A 23670-nucleotide genomic window follows, 5' to 3' on the forward strand; every position below is an offset into this window, starting at 1 on the left:
CTGGAAAGTCTGACTTTAAATTCTATGAAGAACTGTATGACTAAAAATGAAGATGAATACTTTGCTGATACAGTTCTTTAAATATATAGCTTTTGGCCGGGCATGGTGGCACCTGCCTATAATCCCAAAATTCTGACAGGTTGAGTTAGGAGGACTGCAAATTCAAGCCCAAAATGGGCAACTCAGAGACTTAGCAAGATCTTTTTTCAAAAACAAATTTTAGGGCCAGGGATTTAGCTTAGTGGTTCAGCTGCCTGCCTTACAAGTGCAAGGTCCTGAGTTCGATCCCTGGTACCAAAAAACAAACAAACAAAAACAAATTTTAAAATGCCTTGGAATGAATGAACAGATAGAGGAAGGGACGGAGGGAGGGAAGGAAGAGAGGGAGATACTGTATGTAGTTCAGTGTTAAGGTCCCATTATTATACCTCTTCCAAAATGTGTAATCTGTCCAACTTTCCCAACCTTTTCTTTGTTCCTAAGTTTCTCCTCTTTATCTTCCAGTTTATAACAATTCAAAACACATTCTAAGGGGGCCAGGGATTTAGCTCAGTGGTTCCGTCGCCTGCCTTGAAAGTGTAAGGAGCCAAGTTCGATCCCTGTACCAAAAACCAAAACATATTCTAAGGGCTGGAAATGTAGCTTAGTGGCGTAGTGCTTGCCTAGCATGTGCAAGGCCGTAAGTTCAATCCTCTTCACTGCAACAACAAAAAGACATTTAAATAATGTAATTACTGGACTAAAGTGATCCTCCTGCTTCAGCTTTCTGAGTAGCTGGAACTACAAATACATTTTTAAAAAATATACCTCAATTTGGGAGCAGTCCTAGGACTTGAACCCAGGGCCTCACACTTGTGAGGCAGTCTAAGACCAAGCTACATCCTTACCCCTTTTCATTTTTTTAAATTTGAAGACAGTATCACTAAATTGCCCACAGTGCCCTTAAACTCTGGATCCTCTAGCCTCAATCCCAGCAATTACAAACATAGGAATTATAGTTGTACACCCACCGGCTTTTTTTTTTGGTAGTAGGGATCAAACTCAGGACTTTGTGCTTGTGAGGCAGATTCAGTGCCACTGAGCTAAATTCCTGGCCCTATAATTTTTTTTTTTTTGTATCGAGGATCGAACTCAGGTCCTTGCACTTGCAGGCAAGCGGTGGAACCACTGAGCTAAATCCCCAGGCCCCCTACACTTTTTTAAATCTATTTAAGGCCAGTTGCAGTGGCACTCAAAGTAACTCCAGCACTCTGGAGGCTGAGGCAGAAGGATCATCAGTTCAAGCCTGGGCTACACAGTGAGACACTGTTTCAAAAAACAACAACAAAAACTAAGACTACTTGCTCTAAACTTCCAATTTCTTCAAACAGGTATCTCATATGATTAAGACCATATAATTTAGTGAGAGTTACAAATAATAGAGACAATGAGAGGTCATTCTCTAGTTATTTATATGTAGATTTCTTTGCTAGTTACTATACTGATTTTTAAAATTTCCACCTAAATATTTATGATTAGAAAGAATAAAAGTCTGAAGCCAGGCTTGGTGATACATGTTTTTGGTTCTAGGATTCAGGAGACTGAGGCAGGAGGATAGTGAGTCTGAGGCCAGCCTGGGCTATGCAGTGAATTCAAAGCCACCCTGGACTACAGAGGAAGACCTTGTCTGAAAAATCAAAAAAGAAATAATAAAAGTTTGTAGTTAGTTGAAATATCCTCTTTCAGTTGAGCAAACAGTTTCAGAGGAAAAGTCTGCACAAAAGACAAAAAATATGTTAAGGGGGATCAGAAAATGAGACTAATTTACATTTTCATTAATCTAATTATGTTAACTCCCATCACATATGTGGAATTTCTTTAAGTTAGCCATACCCAGTTTAATCCAAATTGGCCTATTGTGGAGGCTTCATACAACTTTATGAGCAATGTTATTCCATAAATAAAATAAGGCTATTACCTATGAAATGGATAGCTGGAAGTAAAGTCAAGTTAATTTTAGCCTATAAGGACATTTAGGGAAATAACTTGCTAAAGGGGAGGGATGAAACAAGAAAAGATTTGGATTATCAAAATCTCAAGTGTTTTCCATTATTCTTTCATCTGTTTTTCCACCTTCTCAATAAACCTTTACAGAACATAGAATCAGGAGCAAACTGCAGCTAAAAAGGTGCCAAGGACTCATTTTTGACAAGCTGGTGAAAATGTGGCAACATTAACCACTTTTCAAAATGTTTTCAAATTTATAAACTAGCCGGGCGTGGTGGCACATGTGGGTAATCTCAGCACTCAGTAGGCTGAGGCAGCAGGATTACTGCAAGTTTAAGGCCTGCCTGGGCTGTATACTGAGTTCATGACCAGCCTGAACTACATAGTGAGACCCTGTCTCAAGAAACCAAAAAATAGTAGTAATAATAAATGCATAAGGCAAATAGAAACAAAAATAAAATTACACTGAAAGTACCATATCTTTACTAACATTGAATTTAATAACTATCCCACTTTCAAAGTAAAGGTAAATATAACCCAAATTTGAGATATCTGTTACTATAATAACTTTAAATATTAAAATACTTGTGGATTTCTATTGGTAACAAAATAACTCAGACTGTGATGTTGCTGTGGTTTGTTAAGATTACTGCATTTGTTGCCTACTTTCATCATGGAAGGCAATGCTGAAGTGAATTACAGCCTACAAGACAGATGTGATGTTGGCCCTTATCCAGTCCAGGTCCCCCCTTACCAGTCCAGTCATTTTGCCCATGATCAAAATGAACAACTGGTGAAGCAAAGCCGACTTAGAATTACTCACACAACAGGAAAGTTATCAACTGGCTCAGCCTCAGCAAATACTTCAATTCCTTTAGCCTATATTAAAGAAAATTCTTAAAACTAATTTAAAAAATCCAATTATAGGAAACTATACAGTACATTCAACTCCAATCAAGAAATTTTAAAATAAATGCTTTTGCGGTATTTAATGTATCTAAGGTGTTCTTTTGAATAAATGGCCCTAACAGAGACCTACAGCAGCACAGGGAAACATAAGAGAAAGCGAATACCCTGAAGCCCAGTTAAATGTTGTGAACAGATGCACAAAAACAGTAGGTGGGTTGCTTATAACTTCACAACTATACTGCCCTTAATTCCATGTTTACTCACTTGAAATGCATTGCTAGGAATCTGTTCACTAAAACTGTAAGAACTGAGGATCAAGGATAGTTAATTTCCCATCAATCTTGGAGACAGGGGAGAAACTTATTTCTATGGGTATTTTGTCCACTATTAGTGTCAATCTAAATATCTTTGAAGAATTTCTAAGAATGTCACAGTTCCACAACTGTAAAGTCTTAAAGGTTACAAAAAAGAGGGGCTGGGGATTTAGCTCAGTGGCAATGTGCCTACCTCGCAAGTGCAAGGTCCTGAGTTCAATCCCCAGTATTGAAAAAAAAAAATTAAAAATTAAAAAAATGTAAAAATAAAGATTACAAAAAAGAGCTTATGTCTTCCAAAAGGAAATTAAACATTTTGAATTTATATAAGATTTCAAAATACTATACTTTGCACTCAGTATAATTACAGAGAAAAAGGGGACATCTGATAAAAGGGAGGCTGAACCCAGGGATAAAAGATATACTCTCTACCAGAGGTCTTTATTTCTGTATACCTGCCTCAACTGCGTGTGGCACAATGACCAAATTTTTCACCTATCCACAACAGTTCTGCTTTATCCTCTGTGTTACCTAAAAAACGTGCCTAAGTACTATTTCAACTGTTTTTGGAGAAGTATTCTCTCTGACAATGGCAATATACTGGCTTCTGTGGTATACACAAAGACTACTTGGTCCTATTCTTACAAGACAGCACTGAAAGCCCATCATTCAGCCAAACACCAAAGTTTATTCTGTTTTGCATAAATCAGCAATCTGCCTCTTAATGCAAGCTCACCTAACTGTCCAAAGTCAGGCACTCACAATTCAAGTTTTCTCTCTCTCTAAGGTACTACTAAAAAGGCCTCCTGGGAGGGTTGGCGGGAGGGGAAGGGGAAAGGGAAGAAAGGAAAGGAAAAATTATGAGAAAGAAAAAAAAAAACTGGAAACGAAATCTATGTAAATAGGGAAGGGTGGTGGGGGTGGAGGGCAAATAGGTAATGAGGAAAAAATAAGAACTAAGATACATCATGTTCAGGTACAAACACCCAATGATAAATGTAAATGTAGTGTATACCTAAAATGTACCAATTAATATATAAATTTTTTAAAAAAGGCCTCCTAACCATAATCTCTATACTACATCATCAATTACCTTTCTGAAGCACAGATCTCCAGAAGCCATTCTGCTTCAAGCCATTCTTTAAGGGCTCATCTCTACAGACAGAATAAGACCCAAAACACTAGTGTAGTTAAATCTTGCTAAGTTATCTGTTGCTCTCAAAACATTCTTTTGCTTACTTCTAACTCTTCAAGTTGTTCCTTCTGCCCACAATATTCTGTCTAGCCTAAAACACTTCCCTTCCTATGTCTTCTATGTATATCCTCCATAGCCCAAGCAAATGCTACCTCTTAGACCTCCCAATAGTCTAAATAATTCTCTTTCCATTCTTCCACTGTTCTGTGTATAGACACAAAAATTGTCTCTACATAACAGTTGTCAGGTCATTGAAACTAGAAGTGAATCAGTAAGTTCATGAATGAGGTTCAGGGAATCAACTAAAAGCAAGCTATATGAGGATGAAATAGTACAGCTCTAGAAAATATGACTACAGGGGCTGGGGATGTAGCTCAGCGGTGCTGCCCTGCTTGGCAAGTGCAAGGTTCTGAGTTTGATCCCCAGTAAAAAGACACCATACGAAAGGAAACCAATAACCTAAATAAATAAACCTATAACTTCTCCAGAGGGAAAAAGAAGTAACATTCTAACAGGGGAAACAGCAAAAATCTGCCAGTGGTTCTTCCCCAAGTCATGGGAAGAAGTTATCCTCAGCCAGATTTCAGTTATCCTTACCTTGTCAGATAATACAGTCCAAGAGTGCAGATCAGATGGAACACACAGGATAAAATTACAGGCTTTTAAACACTAGCATACCTTAAAACACTAAGCAAGACAAATTAAAACTTTCAGCTTGTCAGATCATTGCATCCTTTAAGGAGATAAACCTAGCTACTCTAACCTGGTATAGTAATCATGAAAAGTCCTCTTGTTCACCACTTTTTAAAATTACAATTAGTCCCCAAGTACATTTTCTTAGCATGCCTTGCCCTTCTAGCACTTTACAGTAAATAAAATCAAGACTTTTTTTTTAATATGTGAACATGGAATTCATTATATCACTTTTAAGCTTTTAATTCTACAAAACGAGACCAGATCCTAAAACACTGTAACTCCTACCAAAAGCAGTGGCATTCCTTTAATGAGGCAGGTTTGGGGGAAATGACAAAATTTTTTTGTCTTTTCAGCACTTGGTTTTGAATGTAAGGTCTTTGCACTGAGTTATATCCATAGGTCCTTTTAGATTTTTTTATTCTGAGGGAGGGTCTTTCTAAGTCTCTTAATTGCACAGGCTGGACTTAAACTTGCAATCTGCCTGCCTCAGCCTCCCAGAGTGCTGAGATTACAGGTGTGTGCCACTATGCCCAGCAAACTTCAGTACTTAAGACAATTATATGCAGAATAAAGTGAAATACAACAAGACTTTAAAATCAGTTTATAGGATTCAAATGAATTTCACCAATCATTTATTTGGACAATATAACAAATAAGAGAAGTTAAGAAGCCAGACAGAGCCAGGTGTGGTGGTGCACACCTATAATCCCAGCACTCAAGAGGCTGAAGCAGGAGAGTTGTCACAAGTTTGAGGCCAGTGAGGGCTACATAGTGAGTTCAAAGCCAGCCTGAATTACAGTGCAAGACCCTGTCTCAAAAACAAAGGAAAACAAACAAATTAAAAAAAAAAAGAAGCCGGGCATGGTGGCACATGCCTGTAACCCCAGCGCCTGGGAGGCTGAGGCCAGCCTGAATTACACAGCAAGACTGTCTCAAGAGAAAAATAAAATAAAAGTTAGGAATTTTCAACCATATCACATAAAGGTCCAAAGCTGGAGATGAGAACTAACTTTGCTTCCTGGAGAAAATCCAGCAATGATGTTGAGAGTTGAGTCACAGAATGTATCTGTGATCTTAACTCTACCAGTTTTGCCATTGTGGTATAAAGGTTGTCTGCCATAAATATGTCATAAATGACATTGTTACAGGCTTCCTAATGGCTACTATATGTTCGTTGTAAACATTTTGGATGACAAGTATTATGCTTCTATTGTTTAACCTTTTTGCTATAGAAAAATTCAAATATGTCCAGAAGTTGAGTGAAAATCCAGCAAACCCCCACGTACCCCAGCCAACTTTAAGAGCTCCCTACTCATGGGGAGTTGGTATGTGTACATAACACATCTTAATTCTTTTTTTTATCCCTTTCCCCTCCCTCTCTCTCCCTTCATCGCTTGGTCCCACTCCCATTTACAAAATGTCCATCTCCCTACTTCCTATTATCTACCTCTTATTTTCTTTTTTATTTATATTTTGGGTTTATCATATAAGAGAAACAATGTGATATTTGAAGAAAAAAAATTACTTTGCTAACTCCCTAAACAAAGTACTTGTTTCACTTTAAGAACCAAATGTTTCCATTTATTATTCTGAATGAGAAAATTTAGAAAACCTAAAAACAGCCATTAAATTCCATAATCATTACTTTTCTTAAATTAAATCTAAGCAGGCAATACCGAAAGAAAAATAATCTGGGATTTTAATCAGGTCAAAGAAGTTGTGCCTTGCAAACTTAAATTTTATATCATCTAAATTTAAAACTAGGACATCTGGGATTAACTGAGTAACAATAACAGGAAACTGGAGGAGGCCAAAGGATATAGGCATCTGAAGTAATAAGAATAGCTAGCAAGCAATCAAAGCAGGGCAGTACTCATGGGGGGGGGGTCATTTAACATAAAGGAGGTATTAAGGTAAGAATTTTTTTTTTTTGGTACCAAGGATCAAACTCGGGTCCTTGCGCTTGCACAGCAGGCGTCGAAACCACTGAGCTAAATCCCTGGCCCAAGGTATTTTACAAGCAGTTTTCATTTTAATCTTCACAATAACTCTATAAAGTAAGGTTCTTATAAAAGATGAGAAAGTTGAGGCCCAGAGAGTTTAAGTAAATTGTCTAAAATTACTAAAAGTAATCTACACCATCTACCTAGATCTACTATTTCCAAATCCATGTGTAACTTCTAAATCTCCTTAAGACTATTTTCACTTTATTATTTGTCATCTTTAGAATAAGTCCCTTTGAAAAAACATTCCCAACTAAGGAAATGAGTTATTCCAGACTTAGAGAACAAGGAAGTCACAACCTGCAACAAAAGAAAGCTTTTCTATTTGAGTTTTAGACTGGCTAACCACCTTGATGTTAAAGTTAGTTAATATGTTTATAAGCTGATTTAGACATTGATAAGAGATGTGTCAACAATGCACCAATAAAAATTTAAGCAAACAGCTTTTACAAACGTTCAAGCAAAATAACAAAAATAAACTGGCACTGTACAACCTAAAAAGTTAAAAACTAGAGATAACACATTTTCAGTGTCCTAAGATTTATCTCATACCTTAAGTCACCAATTACCTTTCTCTTTGGCTTTGTTTTTTGAGACAGGGACTTGCTATGTAGTTCAGGCTGGCCTTGAACTCACTATGCAGTCCAGGTTGGCCTCAAATTCATGGCAATCCTCCTGCCTCAGCCTCCCGAGTGCTCCCGGGCATGTGCCACCATGCCCGGCTGGCAATTTAATTTTTATATTGAGTTTCTAAACTATGAAACAGTATTTTGCATCACTGGTTAGCTTCTGGTTAATTCAATGCCACATGTTAAAGTTTCTTTACTTATTACATATACAATCCAAGATTATTTTCTCCAAAAAATCATTATGCTAAAACCATTACCAATGATCATTGAAATGTAACAGCTCATCTGTTATATATAACAAAAGGCTGTTAACCTACCTGTCACTGCTGGTACTACTGCTGCTGCTGATTGAATCACTACTGGAGGATCTACTCCTAGAGCCGCTGCCGCTAGGGGACCTGGTGGGTCTAGTCGCTTGGCTAGCCAGTCTCTGAGGAGACTGATTTCTAGACTGGGATGAGTGTGGTGAGCGACTCCTGCTGTGCTGGTAATTCCGCTCTGGCCTTCTGCCTCGTACCTCTCGGGTAATATCATCCCTGTAGATATCCCTGTGTACCACACTGGGCAATGTAAACTGCTCCCGAGCCCTAGGTTCGTATCGGGGATCGTGAGCATCAAAACGGTTTGGACTTCGACTCCGAGGAGAAGTGTAATAGAGCCCATGTGGTAATGTCCGCTCTCGAGGATCTCTATAGTAATCCTGATCGTAATGTCTTGTCCGATCAAATGCTCCCGTCCCCCGTTCATGGTGTCCATAGGCACTATGTTCATAAGCACGCTCCCTGTTATCTGAAGCCCTGCATTTAGGAGGGGGGAAAAATACTTAATCAGAGAGGAGCAAGCAAAATTTAGTAAGTCATGCAAACATTCACCTTAGAATTGTCTGTTTTTGCAAATGGTCATTTTCTAAACAGCATTAGTCTACTCAATAAGCAAACACTAACAAGCTTAACATGAAGCTCTCATTTTAATTTGAAAGTTTTTTTACACTTTAATCTGGTTAAAATATATACTGAACTTTTATTTACTAGCAAATTTATTTTAGGCCATATTTTCATATTACATTTAGACATATACATGAAAGCCCTGTTGCAGTGCATGTTCTACCGTAGGAAGGACTTTCAAAGGAATCCAGATAAAATTTGTAAATGCTACTTTTTCTAACTATCTACTTTGTGGCAGTCCTGAGGATCAAACCCAGGGTCTCACGCATGCTAAGCAAGCGCTCTAGTACTGAGCTACAATGCCCAGCCCTTTTTCATTTTGAGACAGGATCTCAAGAAGTTACACAGGCTGGCCCTGAACTTGTGATCCTCCTGCCTCGGCCTCCCAGGTAGCTAGGATTACTGGTGTGGACCACCATGCCCGGCATACTCATTGACTTTTGACTGCTCGGGTAATTATAAAAATTCCCAAAACTACACAAATTGCTCAATTATATTTAATAACAAAAATGAAATCTTATAACACTTAAGATACCAAAATACTAGATTATCACATGCAATCCTATGCAATATCAAATTTCACATAATTTTTAAAATGTCTATTCCATGAGTCAATCTGTTAATACATGTACTTACTGATTAGAGGAACTATGTTCTTAGTTTTAGTTATATTCAAGTTGCCTGTAGCAAAATTAGGCAATGTCAGGAACTATAATATACTCAAAGGTCACTACTAGCAATGCCTTAACTTTACATTTTGTTTGGTTCAAACTTTACATTTTGTTTGGTTCGGTTTTTTGCAGGGTTAGGGATTGAACCCAGGCCTTGCACAGGTTAAGCAAGTGCTCTAACACTGAGCCACATCCCTGGGCCCCTTAAGAAATTGTTTAGTAGGATGTGAATATTTGTCTACTCAGGAGTACGAAAAAGCACTACATGTAAAATTATACAAGTATGTGTTAATATGAGAAACAAATTCTATTTGTATATCATAAGTTCTCTACTTTTGTAGGGAACTAAAACTCAGCTCCTGAGTTCCTAATAAGACCAATTCACTCACATTCCTCTTTGATTTTATCTGTGAACTATCTTCTATCAAAAGGGATTAAAGAATCATGAAAGATAAACTAGGATCTCTCCAGTGAAGGGTATCTGGCAAAATTTTGTGGCAATTATTTTCCTAATACATTTCTATATACCACATCTTTCTAGTAATATTCATTTTCACCCACCATTTTATTTAGTAGCAATCCCATTTTCCTAGGCTATTTTGTTGCTATTGTTGTTAGTATGAAAAGCAATTGGCATGGAAAAAAAATTCAGTACTATCTTTCCTTCTTGGATTTATTAAATGACTTTCTTTTTTATTTGCAAAAATTCTGAAATTTGAGACTTAAGAGAAAATTTTATAAATCGTTCATTTAGCACTCTATCAAATGTTAATCAATGAAAGTCATTATTATTGATATAACAGAAGCAACAGGCAAACAGTTCTAGAAGACTTACTTCTACAGATGATACTTTATAAATATGCAAAATTCTTATCCATTAGGAAGAAACAGAAGGCAAGCATAAGAGCTAGCAGAGCTGAAATCTAACGGCTATTCTTTGATTCATCTATTAGTACTAAATACTTCTATAGTTAGTGGGGGAGGAAAAGAGTTTGACTTGGGTTAGGAGAGGGGCTAATATACACAGGTCAGGACATACCAACCTTTTCCAACTGTGGAAACACGACCTATAATCCCAATTAAATCTAGGGAGAGAATTGTGAACATAACTTCCCCAATTTTGGCCCCTCTTATGGGGGTAATCCACCTTCTTAATGGGCAAGGGTGTCAAATGATATTTAGATGAACCACAAAGAAAAAAAAATCATAGTGACCAGACAAAATAATTCCACTGGAAGCAAGCAGTCCCAGACAAACTGTAACTCTCAAACCCCCAGACTTCTTTCTTGAGATAGCAGATACTTATAAATTGATCCACATTCATAAAAATCTCCAGCCCTAAGTGTGAATCAGACAGCTGGCAGAAGAGGACAGATCTCTACAATTCCAACAAATGAGGAAGACATGGTTGCTTGCCAACTGTTCACTTTTGTAGCCATCCAGCCAGTCAGTTTTGATCGTCGTATCCACAACCAATCATCACCATGAGTTCAAAGTTAAAGTACCTTTAGTTAGAAGCAACTTGCTTAAGAAATGAAATAGTAATCCTCTTCCTCTGGGCTAATGGAGTCTTGAAAGCATGCCACCCCATACATTCCAGCAATTAGAAAAGAATGGCTATATTCCAGAATTTATGAATGTTCCATCATCTCAATTTTCCCCCATTCCATCAAGGAGTGTAATTCCAACATCGAAACTGTGTAGATCCAAAATGGAAAATTCAAGCATTGCCTTCACTCTTCTTCATCCAAGTATACATTTCCATGTTAAAGTATTGTTTGTAGAATCCAAATGGTTGAATCATTATGGTCTGCTACATTTTTCACGACAATCCAATTTGTTTGTACACTTCATGTAGTGAACACCAAGAAGCAAATAACTTTGAAAATAATCTGTAGGCTCTTAGTATTCCAGGAATATTCCAAATAGCATGACCACAAAACCTGTAGCCAAATAGCTCCATTGAGTAGAAGGGATATATCCAAAGGAGGCTTTTAATATTATCCAAAAGCAGGAATAATTAATTCTAGAAGACAGATAACTCCAAAAATGACGCTGCCACAGGAACTCTTCCACCACATTATATCTCAGGAGCAGATATCCAATCCACTGCAGGAAATATCCTCTATGATTCCATAAGATACCAGCCACTGGGACAGAAATCACTTCCGTTTCCAACCCAAAATAGGAAACATTGAGAATGCCCAAAACTTTAAATCCATCTGGGGCCCCTAAATACGAGTTTCTGTTTCTCACCACATCAAATACAAAATACCTGCCTACAGAAACCTTGGAACTTACCCATCAAGTCTCCGCTCATAACGTCCTTCTCGTGCATGAAGTGATGGTGGGGGGCCATAAGCAGGCCCTCCACCACCTCCTCTGAACCCAGAAACCTCTCTACTACGAGATGCTATGGAAACTGTATCATCCAATCCCCGAGCAGCACTCGGAATGGTGCCTGGTTCATTATAATCCGTGCGTAGGTCTCTATCTCCCATTTTGTTAACGGAGTTGTGAGCTTTCTGTGCACTTTTGATGTCCACAAAATCCACAAAGGCAGCCACTCCTCCTTCAGATCCCCTCTTGGGGAGAATTTTAACACTTTCCACGCGGCCATATCTGGAAAAAAAACAAAGTTAACATTATTATTTCATATCAATAATTTTCCAGAATGAATTAAAATATTTTAAAATAATACCCAGGTGTGGTGGTGCATGCCTCTAACCCAGCCCCTACCTAGAAGGCTGAAGCAGGGGGATCACACCACAAGTTGTAGGCCAACCTGGGTTATACAGTGAGTCCAAGGCCAACCTGAACTACATAGCAAGACCCTGTCTCAAAAAGACAAAAACAACAACAAAAATTTTTAGACAATATACATTATACATATGAGGGAAAAGCTGCAAAGAGACTTTTTAAAAGCTCTCATTTACACTTATCCTTTTCTCCCCTCAACAAATGTATGTGCCATTATTAAAACTGCTCTCGTTTCTTAAATGTAGTATTTACTAAACAACCCTTAACCTTTCCGGAACATTTAGCTAAAATGACTCTCTCAGAAGTCTTTAGGGATTTTTACATTCTAAAAGAGGTTACTGAACCTAAAATAAAAGTAATTTTAGGCCAGGGATTTAGCTCAGTGGTGTCATCAGTCCTGAGTTTGATTCCTGATACCAAAAAAAAGTAATTTTAAAATCTTAGGGTGGAGGTCTAGCTGAATGGCAGAGAGTACTTGCCTAGCAAGCTTGAGGCCTGGGTCCAAACACCAGCACCACAAAAATAAAATCCTGAAAGACTTCTATTAAAATAAAAACTGTTAACCATGCATAATTATTGTATAAATATTTCACTTTCTTTTTTTTTTTTTTTTTGGTACCGGGGATTGAACTCGGGACTTTGTGCTTGTGAGGTAGGCGCCAGAATGACTGAGCTAAAACCCCAGCCCAGATATTTCACTTTCATTCACGAAGTGACAGTGTTCTTACTAAAAAACTGAGATGCTTTCCAATATTCCTTAAAACCAAACATAAATCCAGATATTTCAGTGTGCTTATTTTCAAGTGACAGTCTTATTTTTTAATGTAATGGGGGAGGAGGGGTTTGGGGAGGATTGAAACTAGGCCTTGCCTACCAGGTAAGCACTCTACCACTGAGCTATATCCCAAGTTTTCTTAGCATAATTTTTCTTTTTGCAAGGTGTTAAAATTTGTAATTTAGGTATAACTGATGGGCTGGTGATTTAGCTCGGTGGTTCCATGGCCCGCCTCGCAAGCAGAAGGACCCGAGTTTGACCCCTGGTACAAAAAAAATTTTTAGGTATAACTGAAATTGTCTTTCATCTAAATAAATCTAAGAAAATTCTTACACATCATATTCTGATTTTTATTCCAAAAACATGTGTATTATATCTATAATGAAAAATTTTAGGATACTTTTTATACTATGAAGTACTCATGAGAAATAAAATTTGTAATCATCAAAAATTATTTATGAGAGGCCCGGGGATTTAGCCCAGTGGTTCCACCGCCTGTCCCACAGGCGCAAGGACCCAAGTTCAATCCCGGGTACCAAAAAAAAATTATTTATGAGAAGGGCCCAGGGATTTGGCTCAGTGGCGCCACACCTGCCTTGCAAGCACAAGATCCTGAGTTCGATCCCTGGTACCAAAATAACAGTAAATTAAAAATTATTTATGAGAAGGGCTGAGGATTTACCTCAGCACCACAGGACCTGCCTGATAAGCATGACGCCTGAATTCGATCCCTAGTACCAAAACTTATTTATTTATTTATTTATTTATTTATTTATTTATTTATGAGGGCTGGGGATGTGCCTCAGCAGCACAGTACCTGCCTGGCAAGTGCAAGGCCCTGAGTTCAATTCCTGGTACCCCTCAAAAAATTACTCATGAAAATTCTATACATGTCATTAGAAGTTAACAATTATATTTTATGTACTTGTACTCCTGCATTAGAAAGTCAGGAAGACACACTTTTCTTTTTTTTTTTTGGTACCAGGGATTGCACTCGAGACTTTGAGCTTGTGAGACAGGCAGTGGAACCACTGAGCTAAATCCCCGGCCCTGTGACACACTTTTTTTTGAGACAGGGTCCCACTCTGTAGTTCAGGGTGGCCTTAAACTCACTATGTAGCCAAGGCTGGCCTCAAACTTACAGCAATCCTCCTACCTCACAGCCTCCGAGTCCTGGGATTACAGACATGCACCACCATGTCTGGTTAGAAGCACTTTTAAATATAGTACTCTAATTTGCTGACAATTCATGATCATAATTTTACACTTCCCTTGAAGAAGCTGACATTATCAGAAAGCAGCACATTTCTACATTATCTTCCCTAATATGATTTATTACCTCTTACAGAGGAAACAGTACTAAAATCTAGTTTTATTAGAAAACTAGAAGTAGCCAGGGATTTAGCTCAATGGTTCCACCGCCTGCCTCACAAGTGCAAGGTCCCGAGTTCGATCCCCAGTACCAAAAAAAAAGAAAACAACTAGAAGTAACAAAACTATCTGGTATAAATTAATTGACCAAAGAGTCTCTGTAATTTATGGGGAAAAAATCTAATGAATATTGAAATATTGAATACTTCCATACAAATAGAGAAACACATTCAAATGTATTTGACAAAGGATATCCATAATGAATACACAAAATCATACAACTTGGGGGGGGGGGTGCCTGGGGATCGAACCCAGGGCCCCATATTGAGCTACATTCCCAGCCTCTTTTTATTTTTATTTTTCTGTGTTTTAGAAAAGATCTTACTAAATCCCTAAGCTAACCAGGCTGGAACTTGCAATCCTCCTGTCTCAGCCTGACACATAACACCACACCTGGGATAACTCACTTTTTTTTAATGGGCAAAACATTCTACCAAAAATATACCAATGGTGCAAGCGCAAGGACCCGAGTTCGATCTCTGGTACCAAAATATATTAATTAATTAATTAATTAAATATATATATATACACACACACACATACACAAACACACACACCAATGGCAGAGAAGCATATGAAAATATGCTCAAAATATTTACTCATTAGAGAAATACAAGTCAAAACCACAATAGGGCCGGGGATTTAACTCAGTGCTTTCGCCGCCTGCCTTGTAAGTGCAAGGACCTGAGTTCGATCCCCGGTACCAAAAAAAAAAAAAAAAAACCACACACAATAAAATGCCACTTCACATATACACATTAGAATGGCTAATATTTTTTAAAAGGGGTTGGGGGTGATATAGTTCAGTGACAGAGCTTTTTGCCTAACATGCTCAAGACACTGAGTTCTATTTCCAAGATCACTAGAAAAATTAAAACTAAAAACCAGGAACAAAATAATGACAACAAAACAAAGTAAGTATTGACAAAAACATGGCGAAATTTAAATTCTTATGCACAGCTCGTAGAAATGTAAACTGTTATAGCCACTATGGAAAAGTTTTGCAATCTCTCAAAAAGTTAAGCCCAAAATAAAAGGAATAAAGATAGGAAAGGAAGAAGTTAAACTGTCATTATTTGCTGATGATATGATACTTTACATAGAAAACCCAAAATACTCTGCTAAAAGACTTCTAGACTTAATTGACAGATTCAGTAGAGTAGCTGGATATAAGGTCAACACTCAAAAAACAATAGCCTTTTTATAAACAAATAATAGACTCACTGAGAGAGAAATTCGGGAAATAATTTCTTTTACAATAGCATCTAAAAGAATGAAATATCTAGGAGTCAATCTAACAAAGGAAGCAAAAGACCTCTACACTGAAAACTACAGTGCTCTGAAAAAGGAGATCAGGGAGGATGTAAGAAAATGGAAAGACATCCCTTGTTCCTGGGTAGGAAAAACCAATATAGTGAAAATGGCCATACTTCCAAAACTACTATATAGATTTAATGCAATGCCAATTGAAATTCCAACAATATACTTCACTGAACTAGAGAAAACAATCCAAAACTTCATTTGGAACCAGAAGAGACCTAGAATACCAAAAGCAATTCTAGGCAACAGAGACATGGCTGGGGGTATTACAGTCCCCAACTGGAAACTATACTCAAAGCTACTATGACAAAAACAGCATGGTACGGGCAAAGAAACAGACCCGAGGATCAGTGGAATAGATTAGAAGATGCAGAAACTATAGACATACTCAGCCACCTCATCTTTGACAAAGAAGCCAATCACCCTCACTGGAGGAAAGATAGCCTATTTAACAAATGGTTTTGCAGGGCCAGGGATTTAGCTCAGTGGTTCTGCCACCTGCCTTGAAAGTGTAAGGACCGGAGTCCGATCCCCGGTACCAAAAAATAAAAAATAAAAATAAATGGTGTTGGAAAAACTGGATTTCAACTTGGCAAAGATTAAAATTAGACCCATACCTATCACCATGCACTAAACTAAGATCAAAGTGAATTAAAGATCTAAATATTAAGACAGAAACACTAAACTTGCTGGAAGATAAGTTAGGTAGAACTCTTGAAGACACTGGCATAGGTAAAGACTTTATGAACAAAACCTCAGTATCACGGGAACTAGCCCAAAGAATCAACTGGGATCTCATCTTATTAAAAAGCTTCTGCATTGCAAGAGAAACCACCAACAGAGCTAAGAAACAACCTACAACGTAGGAAAAAATTACCAGCTGTTCCTCAGACAAAGGTCTACTATCTAGAATATATAAAGAATTGAAAAAAATCAAACCCTCCAAATATAAAGACCTGATTCAAAAATGGGCATGTGAAATGAACAGACATTTCTCAGACAAGAAGTAAAAGCAGCAAATAAATATATGAAAAAATGTTCAACATCACTGGTCATTCGAGAGATGCAGATGAAAACGACACTGAGATTCCACCTCACCCCAGAAAGAATGGCTGTTATCAAGAAATCATTCAATAACAAATGCTGGTGGGGATGTGGGAGAAAGGAACCCTTTTCCATTGTTGGTGAGAGTGCAGACCGGTGTAACCATTGTGGAAATCAGTATGGAGATACCTCAAAGAACTAGGGTTAGAGGTCCCATCTGACTCAGCTATTCCCCTGCTGGGTATCTTCCCCAAAGAATTAAAAGAAACATACCACAGCCATATATGTGCACTCATGTTTATAGCAGCACAGTTTGTCATAGCTAAAGCTTGGAAACAGCCCAAGTGCCCATCAACTGGAAAATGGATAAAGAAGATGTGTTTTTTTCTAAAATGGAGTACTACTCAGCCATAAAGAATGAGAAACTAGAGACATTTATAGCTAAATGGATGCATATTGAGGCCATCCTCTTAAATGAAATAAACAGGACACACGTGTAAATACTGAATAGTTTCTCTAGTGTTAGAAACTGAAAGTTTAATTAAGGATTAAAATGATTAAAACAAATAACTGATAATTTGAAATAGGAAGAAAAGGTTCAAAGGGGTAGGGGTGGCAGAAGGGGAAGCAGAGAGATTAGAGTTACAGGCTGGAATCTGGAAAGAATCCATATATAGACTGTGTTTAAAACTATAGGAAGAGATGTACATAGAGACTAGGCTGGAACTCATCAATGGATTGGGAAGGAAGAGTCACTGAGATCAAAGGAGAGAAGGGTGTTTCCAGAAGAAGCACATACAACTATCTACAGTACACAGTACTCCGTAGTGTGATAAATGACTGTTACTGGTTTGTTTGGGGTTTTTTTGGTACCGGGGATTGAACTCGGGTCTTTGCGCTTGCGCAGCAGGCGGCGAAACCAGTGAGCTAAATCCCTGGCCCCTGTTACGGTTTTAGGTACTTATCATAACATGCTGTGCTTTTCATCCTTTAGAGCATAATCCTACTTATATAAAAGAGTTTACTGTAAAACAGTGTGCTGCTATGCCGGTGGTAGCCTCATGTATCTCGTGTTTAACTGTATATTTGGACAATATCAAGTGGCCATCACAGATGATTGACATATACCTTCTCAGTTTGCACTTAGAAATTGGCACTCTGTGTGGTACTTTGTGATACACATGGATGAAATTGCCTAACAACATATTTGTCAGATTATATTTCCATCACGTATCACATGACTGTTTTGAAGTTTAAATTTAAAAAATTTGGCCTATGTGGAGTCTACTAGCTAATTAGAATTTTTTTTTTCCAGACCACTATTTGTTCAATATTAGTTTTGAAAATCTTTCTAAAACAAATCACATCCTTTGATGTCTTGTTAATGCTTGAGATGCTTTTTTAAATTATATGGAAAAATGTTTAAATACTTTTCAGTTTTGCTTTGAGTTCTATTATATTTGAATATTATTTTTTCCCTTGCATTGCTTTTCTTTGAATAATTTTAATTTCTGTATATATGTGTGTTTAGTGAATGATAATAAAGTTTTTAAAATAATTTAAAAGAAAAAAGTTCAGTCCAAAACCATATGACCCAGCAATTCCACTGGGACTCAAACAGATATGTGTCCACCAATACTTGTTGCAGCCATTACTCAGAATAGCCAAAAGTTAGGAATAACTTAAAGGTTCATAAGTGGAGGAATGGTAAAATGTAGTGAATACATGTAACAGAACATTACAGTATAAAAACATGTTCTGATATAATGGTGCAACATTGTTGGACTGGAAAACATTATGCTAAGAGAAATAGCCAGACACAGAAGAACAAATGGTATATGACGCTACTTATATGGATTATCTAGAACAGGCTACTTCATATAGGCAGAAAATAGAAGAGAGGTTACCAGGAGTTGGGGAAGAGGGGAATGAGCTATAACCCTTGGGTAGTTTCTTTTGTTTTTTTCTTTTTTTTTGGTGCCGGGGATCAAGCTTGGGTCCTTGCGCTTGTGCAGCAGGCGGTGAAACCACTGAGCTAAATCCCCAGCCCATGGGTAGTTTCTGTATGGGATGATGAGAAAGTTGTGGAATTAGTGATACAGTATAAATTACTGTAAATGTATTTAATACCACTGAATTGTACACTTTAAAATGATTAAAATGCAGAAGGCGGAGACAAGAGGATCACTATGAGTTTGAGGCCAGCCTGGGCTTCATACCGAGTTCAAGGCCAGCCTAAACTACACAGTGAGACCCTGTCTCAAGAAAAGCAAAACCAAAACAAAACAAACAAAAAATGTTAAAAATTTTTAAATGATAAATTTTATAATACATATCTTAATTACACACAACCCTACATTCACACCATTATTGACAAATTTCACACTGACTTTTCTATCTTAAAAAAGGAACTCATTAAAAAAAAAAAAAAAAAAGGAACTCATAACCAATTCCCCATCAAGAAAAAGAATCAGCCAAAGACAACATCAGAAAATATATTAAGCTTGGGCGAGAGGCTTAGCTCAGTTGCACCACACTTGTTCCACAAGCACAAGGTCCTGAGGAGTTCAATCCCCAGCACAAAAAAAGAAAGAAAATATAATCAACCTCAAATCTGAGTAATAATAAAATTAATGTGCTAGGAAGAATTAAATATTCATGTATAAATACATACACATGGAATAAAACCAAAGCATACCTTTCTACTACAGACGAATTCTTTTGCTTGGTTGTTCTGTTTTGTTCACGGTACTGGGGATTTACCACAGGGAATGCTGAGCTGCATTCCCACCCCTTCTTATTTATTTACTTATTTATTTTTCTTATTTATTTATTTTTTTTGAGGCAGGGTATGCCTAAACTGTCCAGGCCAGCCTTGAGCTTTTGATCCTCCTGCCTCAGCCTCAACAGTTGGGAAGAGATGTGATTATAGGTGTGTGCCACCATGCCTGTCTTCATTTGTAATTTTTGAAGACTTAAAAGAAAAAACCTAGATCAGGGTTGGTGTTACAAGCCCATAATGTCAGCACTCTAGGAGACTGAGGCAAGAGGATCACACATTTGGCCCTGACTGGGCAACTTAGTAAGAGACTCTGTCTTAAAATTTTAAAAAAAAACAACAAAAGAACACAAGACATTAATAATCTTAATAGATTTGTCTTTTAAATAATTTTTTAAATTAGCTCTTACTTGTTAAAAAACACTCACCACCATTAAAATATTTAATTGATCTGCCAGGCACAGTGGCACATACCTGGAATCCCCACTACTCGGGAGACTGAGGCAAGAGGATCAAAAGTTCAAGGGCAGCCCAATCAACTTAAGGAGATGCTGTCTCAAGACAAAACATTTTTTTGTTTGTTTTGTTTTTTTGTTTGTTTTCTAGTATCAAGGATCGAACTCAGGACCTTGTGTTTGCAAGGCAGGTGTGACACCACTGAGCTAAATTCCCAGCCCTAAAACATTTTTTAAACATTATTTTTAAAAGGCTAGATGTGTAACAACCGTAGAATACGTGTCTAGCATGCATAAAGTCTTGAGTTTAATACCCAGCACTGCAAAATTTAAAAAACATAAAAAATCCAAAACCACATTACTTACTTAAAGGTAAAGATTATTAGTAGGCTAAAACCCAATGGATTCTCCCAATACCCTTTTTTTACCCATAAAGGACTGCATTCAACCTTCACTGGCTGAATTACCAACAAGAGCACAAGAATAATTTTAATCCCAATTTTTGCAAATGGCCTACTAATAAGCAATAACAATGAATTGCCACATGTCATTTGCACACAAGTCCTCTTACTACAGAGAACAGGGCCTAGGGTTTAGCTAAGTGGTTCTGCCACCTGCCTCGCAAGCGGAAGGACCCGAGTTTGATCCCCGGCACCAAAAAAAAAAAAAACCCAACCATCAAGCTATGGGGCTGGGGATGTAGTTCAGTGGCACCATGCCTGCCTGGCAAGCGCAAGGTCCTGAGCTCCCCAGTACCGCAAAAAAAAAAAAAAAAAGAAAAATCAAGCTACCTGGAATAATGCGGTAACATTAACACTCACATTACCTTTCTATACCAAAAAAATTTATGAATTATTAATTTATAAGTCGTTACTAATTTATACACATTACTAATTTATAAACTATTTGATCTTATATTTAGACCAAAGAACTGGCTTCCCTTCTGTATCACAACTAACCAACCTGCCTTACTTCCTTTTTTGGCAGAGGTGGAGACAGAATCCAGGGTCTTGCAAATGCTAGGCAAGCACTCTACCCAGGATACTCCCCCACACCCACCTTTATTTCCTATTTTAGTGACCAGAAATACTTCAAACATGCAAAAAGGCAGACTTCCTGGAAACTTAAAGAATTTATTTTTGTCTTGGTTTGGGGTATAACTCAGTTACCTGGCATGCATGAGGCCTTGGGTTCAATCTTTCAACTCTGATTTTTTGTTTTGTTTTTAAATGTTGAGGATCAATCCCATGGCCCCATACATCATAGGCCAGCTCTCTGCTACTGAGCTTAATCTCCAACCCAATCTTTAAAATCCCTACCTGGAAAAATATTAAATCAGAAAACAAAGAGAAAAATACTTGCAACATCTGAGAAATAAATCACTTTCTAATTTACAGAAAGTTGCTACACATCAAGGGAGATAAGTATCTGAACAGAAGACAGACAAAATACACAATTAGGACATTCACTTGAAACACATCTACAGAGCAGGGCATGGTGGTGCACACCTGTAGTCCCACTACTGGGGAGGATGAGGCAGGAAGATTGCTGCAAGTTTGAGGCCAGCCTGGGATACATAGTGACTTCAAGACCAACTTGGACGACACAGCAAGACCCCGTCTCAAAAAAAACTAAAAAGATGGGGTGGGGGCTGTTCAAGTCAGTCCAAAGGCCCCTAAGTGGGGTGTGGGGCTCTTAAAAGAAGCTACTCAAATTCACTCGAATTTCTGAAAAATCTAGATTTTAAAACATTTTATCATGTAAGATAAAGACTTAAAATTTTGCCTAGGTTTTTTCCAGAGTATAAGAAAGTAGGTAGGCTGGGCATGGTGGTGCACGCCTGTAATCCTAACACTTGGGAGGTTGAGACAGGAGAATCACCACGAGTTCGAGGCCAGCCAGGGCTACATAGTGAGTTCAAGGCCAGCCTAAGCTATATATAATGAGATCATGCCCCAACCCCTAAAAAATCCAACATAGGTAGAAGCCGAGTATGATGCCACATGCCTGTAACTCCAGTATTCAGGAGGCTGAGGCAGGAGGGTTGCCCCAAGTTTGAGGCCACCCTGGGCTACATAATAAGTTCAAGACCAGCTGGGGCTACACAGCAAGATCCTGTCTCAAAAAACTTTTTTAAAAGGGGGGGTAGGGCCAGGGATTTAGCTCAGTGGCACTGCATCTGCCTTGCAAGTGCAAGGTCCTGAGTTTGATCCCCAGTACCAAAAGAAAGAAAAAAAAGATATCATATAAAACAATGCACTAAAATGGGTCCAGGATTTAGCTCAGTGGTTACGCCACCTGCCTCGCAAGCACAAGGTCCAGAGTTTGATCCCTGGTACAAAAAATAAAAATTTTTAAAATTTTTAAAAAAATAAAACAAGGTTGCGGAAGCGCAAGGACCCCAGTTCGATCCCCAGTACCAAAAAAAACCCCAAAATAAAACAAGGTACTAAAATTTTAACAATGCCTAGGTTGTTTCCATAGTATAAGAACAAAGGTGCCGGGGGCGGGGGGGAAACATAGGTAGGACTGGTGCAACCACTGTGGAAATCAGTATGGAGATACCTCAAAGAATTAGGACCAGAGGTCCCATTTGACCCAGCTATTCCCCTGCTGGGTATCTTCCCAAAAGAATTAAAAGAATCATACCACAGCAATATATGTGCACCCATGTTTATAGCAGCACAGTCTGTAATAGCTAAAGCTTGGAAACAGCCCAAGTGCCCATCAACTGGAAACTGGATAAAGATGTGGGGTTTTTTTTTTTATATATAAAATGGAGTACTACTTAGCCATAAAGAACGACAAACCAGAGACATTAGGGCCAGGGATTTAGCTCAGTGGTTCCGGCACCTACCTTGCAAGCGCAAGGTCCCGAGTTTGATCCCCAGTACCAAAACAAACAAACAAAAAACAAACTAGAGACATTTATAGCTAAATGGATACATAATAGAACACACATGTATAAATACTGAATCATTTCTCTAGTGTGAGAAACTGAAAGTGTAAATAAGGATTAAAATGATTAAAATGAATAATTGATAATTTGAAATAGGAAGAAAAGGTCCAAAGGGTAGGGGAAGGGGAAAAGAAAGAAGGGAAAGGAAAAATTGTGAGAAAAGGAAAAAATGGATACAAAATGTAAATAGGGAAGGGTGGAGGGGTGAAGGGAGGACAGGGAATGGGGAAAAAATAAGAACCAAGATACATCATGTACAGGTACAAGTACCCAATGATAAATGTAAATGTACTGTATACCTAAAATGTACCAATAAAAGAATTTAAGGGTGGGGGGGAGAAGAACATGGGTAGAAGCCAGGCATGCTGGCACATGTCTGTAACCCCAGCACTCAGGAGACTGAGGCAGGAGGATCACTTCGACTTTGAGGCCAGCCTGGGCTATGGAGTTCAAGTCCAGCCTGAACTGCACAGTAAGACCCAAAAAACCAAAAAAGGAAAAGAAAATGGCATGGTGGCCTCCACCTATAATCCTAGCATTCTTGGGGGCTGAGGCAGAAGGATTGCAAGTTTGAGGCCAGCTTGGGCAATTTAGCAAGACCATGTCTTAAAATTTTTTAAAAATGAGGACGTAGTTCAGTGGTAGAAGTGTTTGCTCAGTTGGCCCAGGACTCTAGGTTCAATCCCCAATATTGAAATTAAAAAAGAAAAGAAAACTTGGCTCCTGGATGCCATGGGTTGAACAGCTTTCCTCCATCATGTCCCTCTACTGTGCTGTATCTGTCCTGAAGGAAACTGACT

At 38.1% G+C, this 23670-nt stretch overlaps 1 protein-coding gene across 4 annotated transcripts in view; it reads right to left on the minus strand.

The window, feature by feature from the left end:
• Nucleotides 1-23670, minus strand: part of Spen (spen family transcriptional repressor) — an 85826-nt gene that overhangs the window by 50471 nt on the left and 11685 nt on the right. For 3 of the 4 annotated variants that reach the window (XM_087215734.1, XM_004850347.4, XM_087215735.1), the window contains exons 2-3: nt 11649-11969; nt 8050-8529 (exon numbers count right to left, since the gene is read on the minus strand). In XM_087215734.1, coding sequence (XP_087071860.1) covers nt 8050-8529; nt 11649-11969 — 801 coding nt within the window. The remainder of the gene's footprint in view (nt 1-8049; nt 8530-11648; nt 11970-23670) is intronic. The other variant, XM_087215736.1, reaches the window with a different exon arrangement.

This window comes from Heterocephalus glaber, unplaced genomic scaffold (genome assembly GCF_053883595.1).
Source record: "Heterocephalus glaber isolate CG9 unplaced genomic scaffold, H.glaber_assembly_v1.0 deba00001452, whole genome shotgun sequence".
Classification (NCBI taxonomy): domain Eukaryota; kingdom Metazoa; phylum Chordata; class Mammalia; order Rodentia; family Bathyergidae; genus Heterocephalus; species Heterocephalus glaber.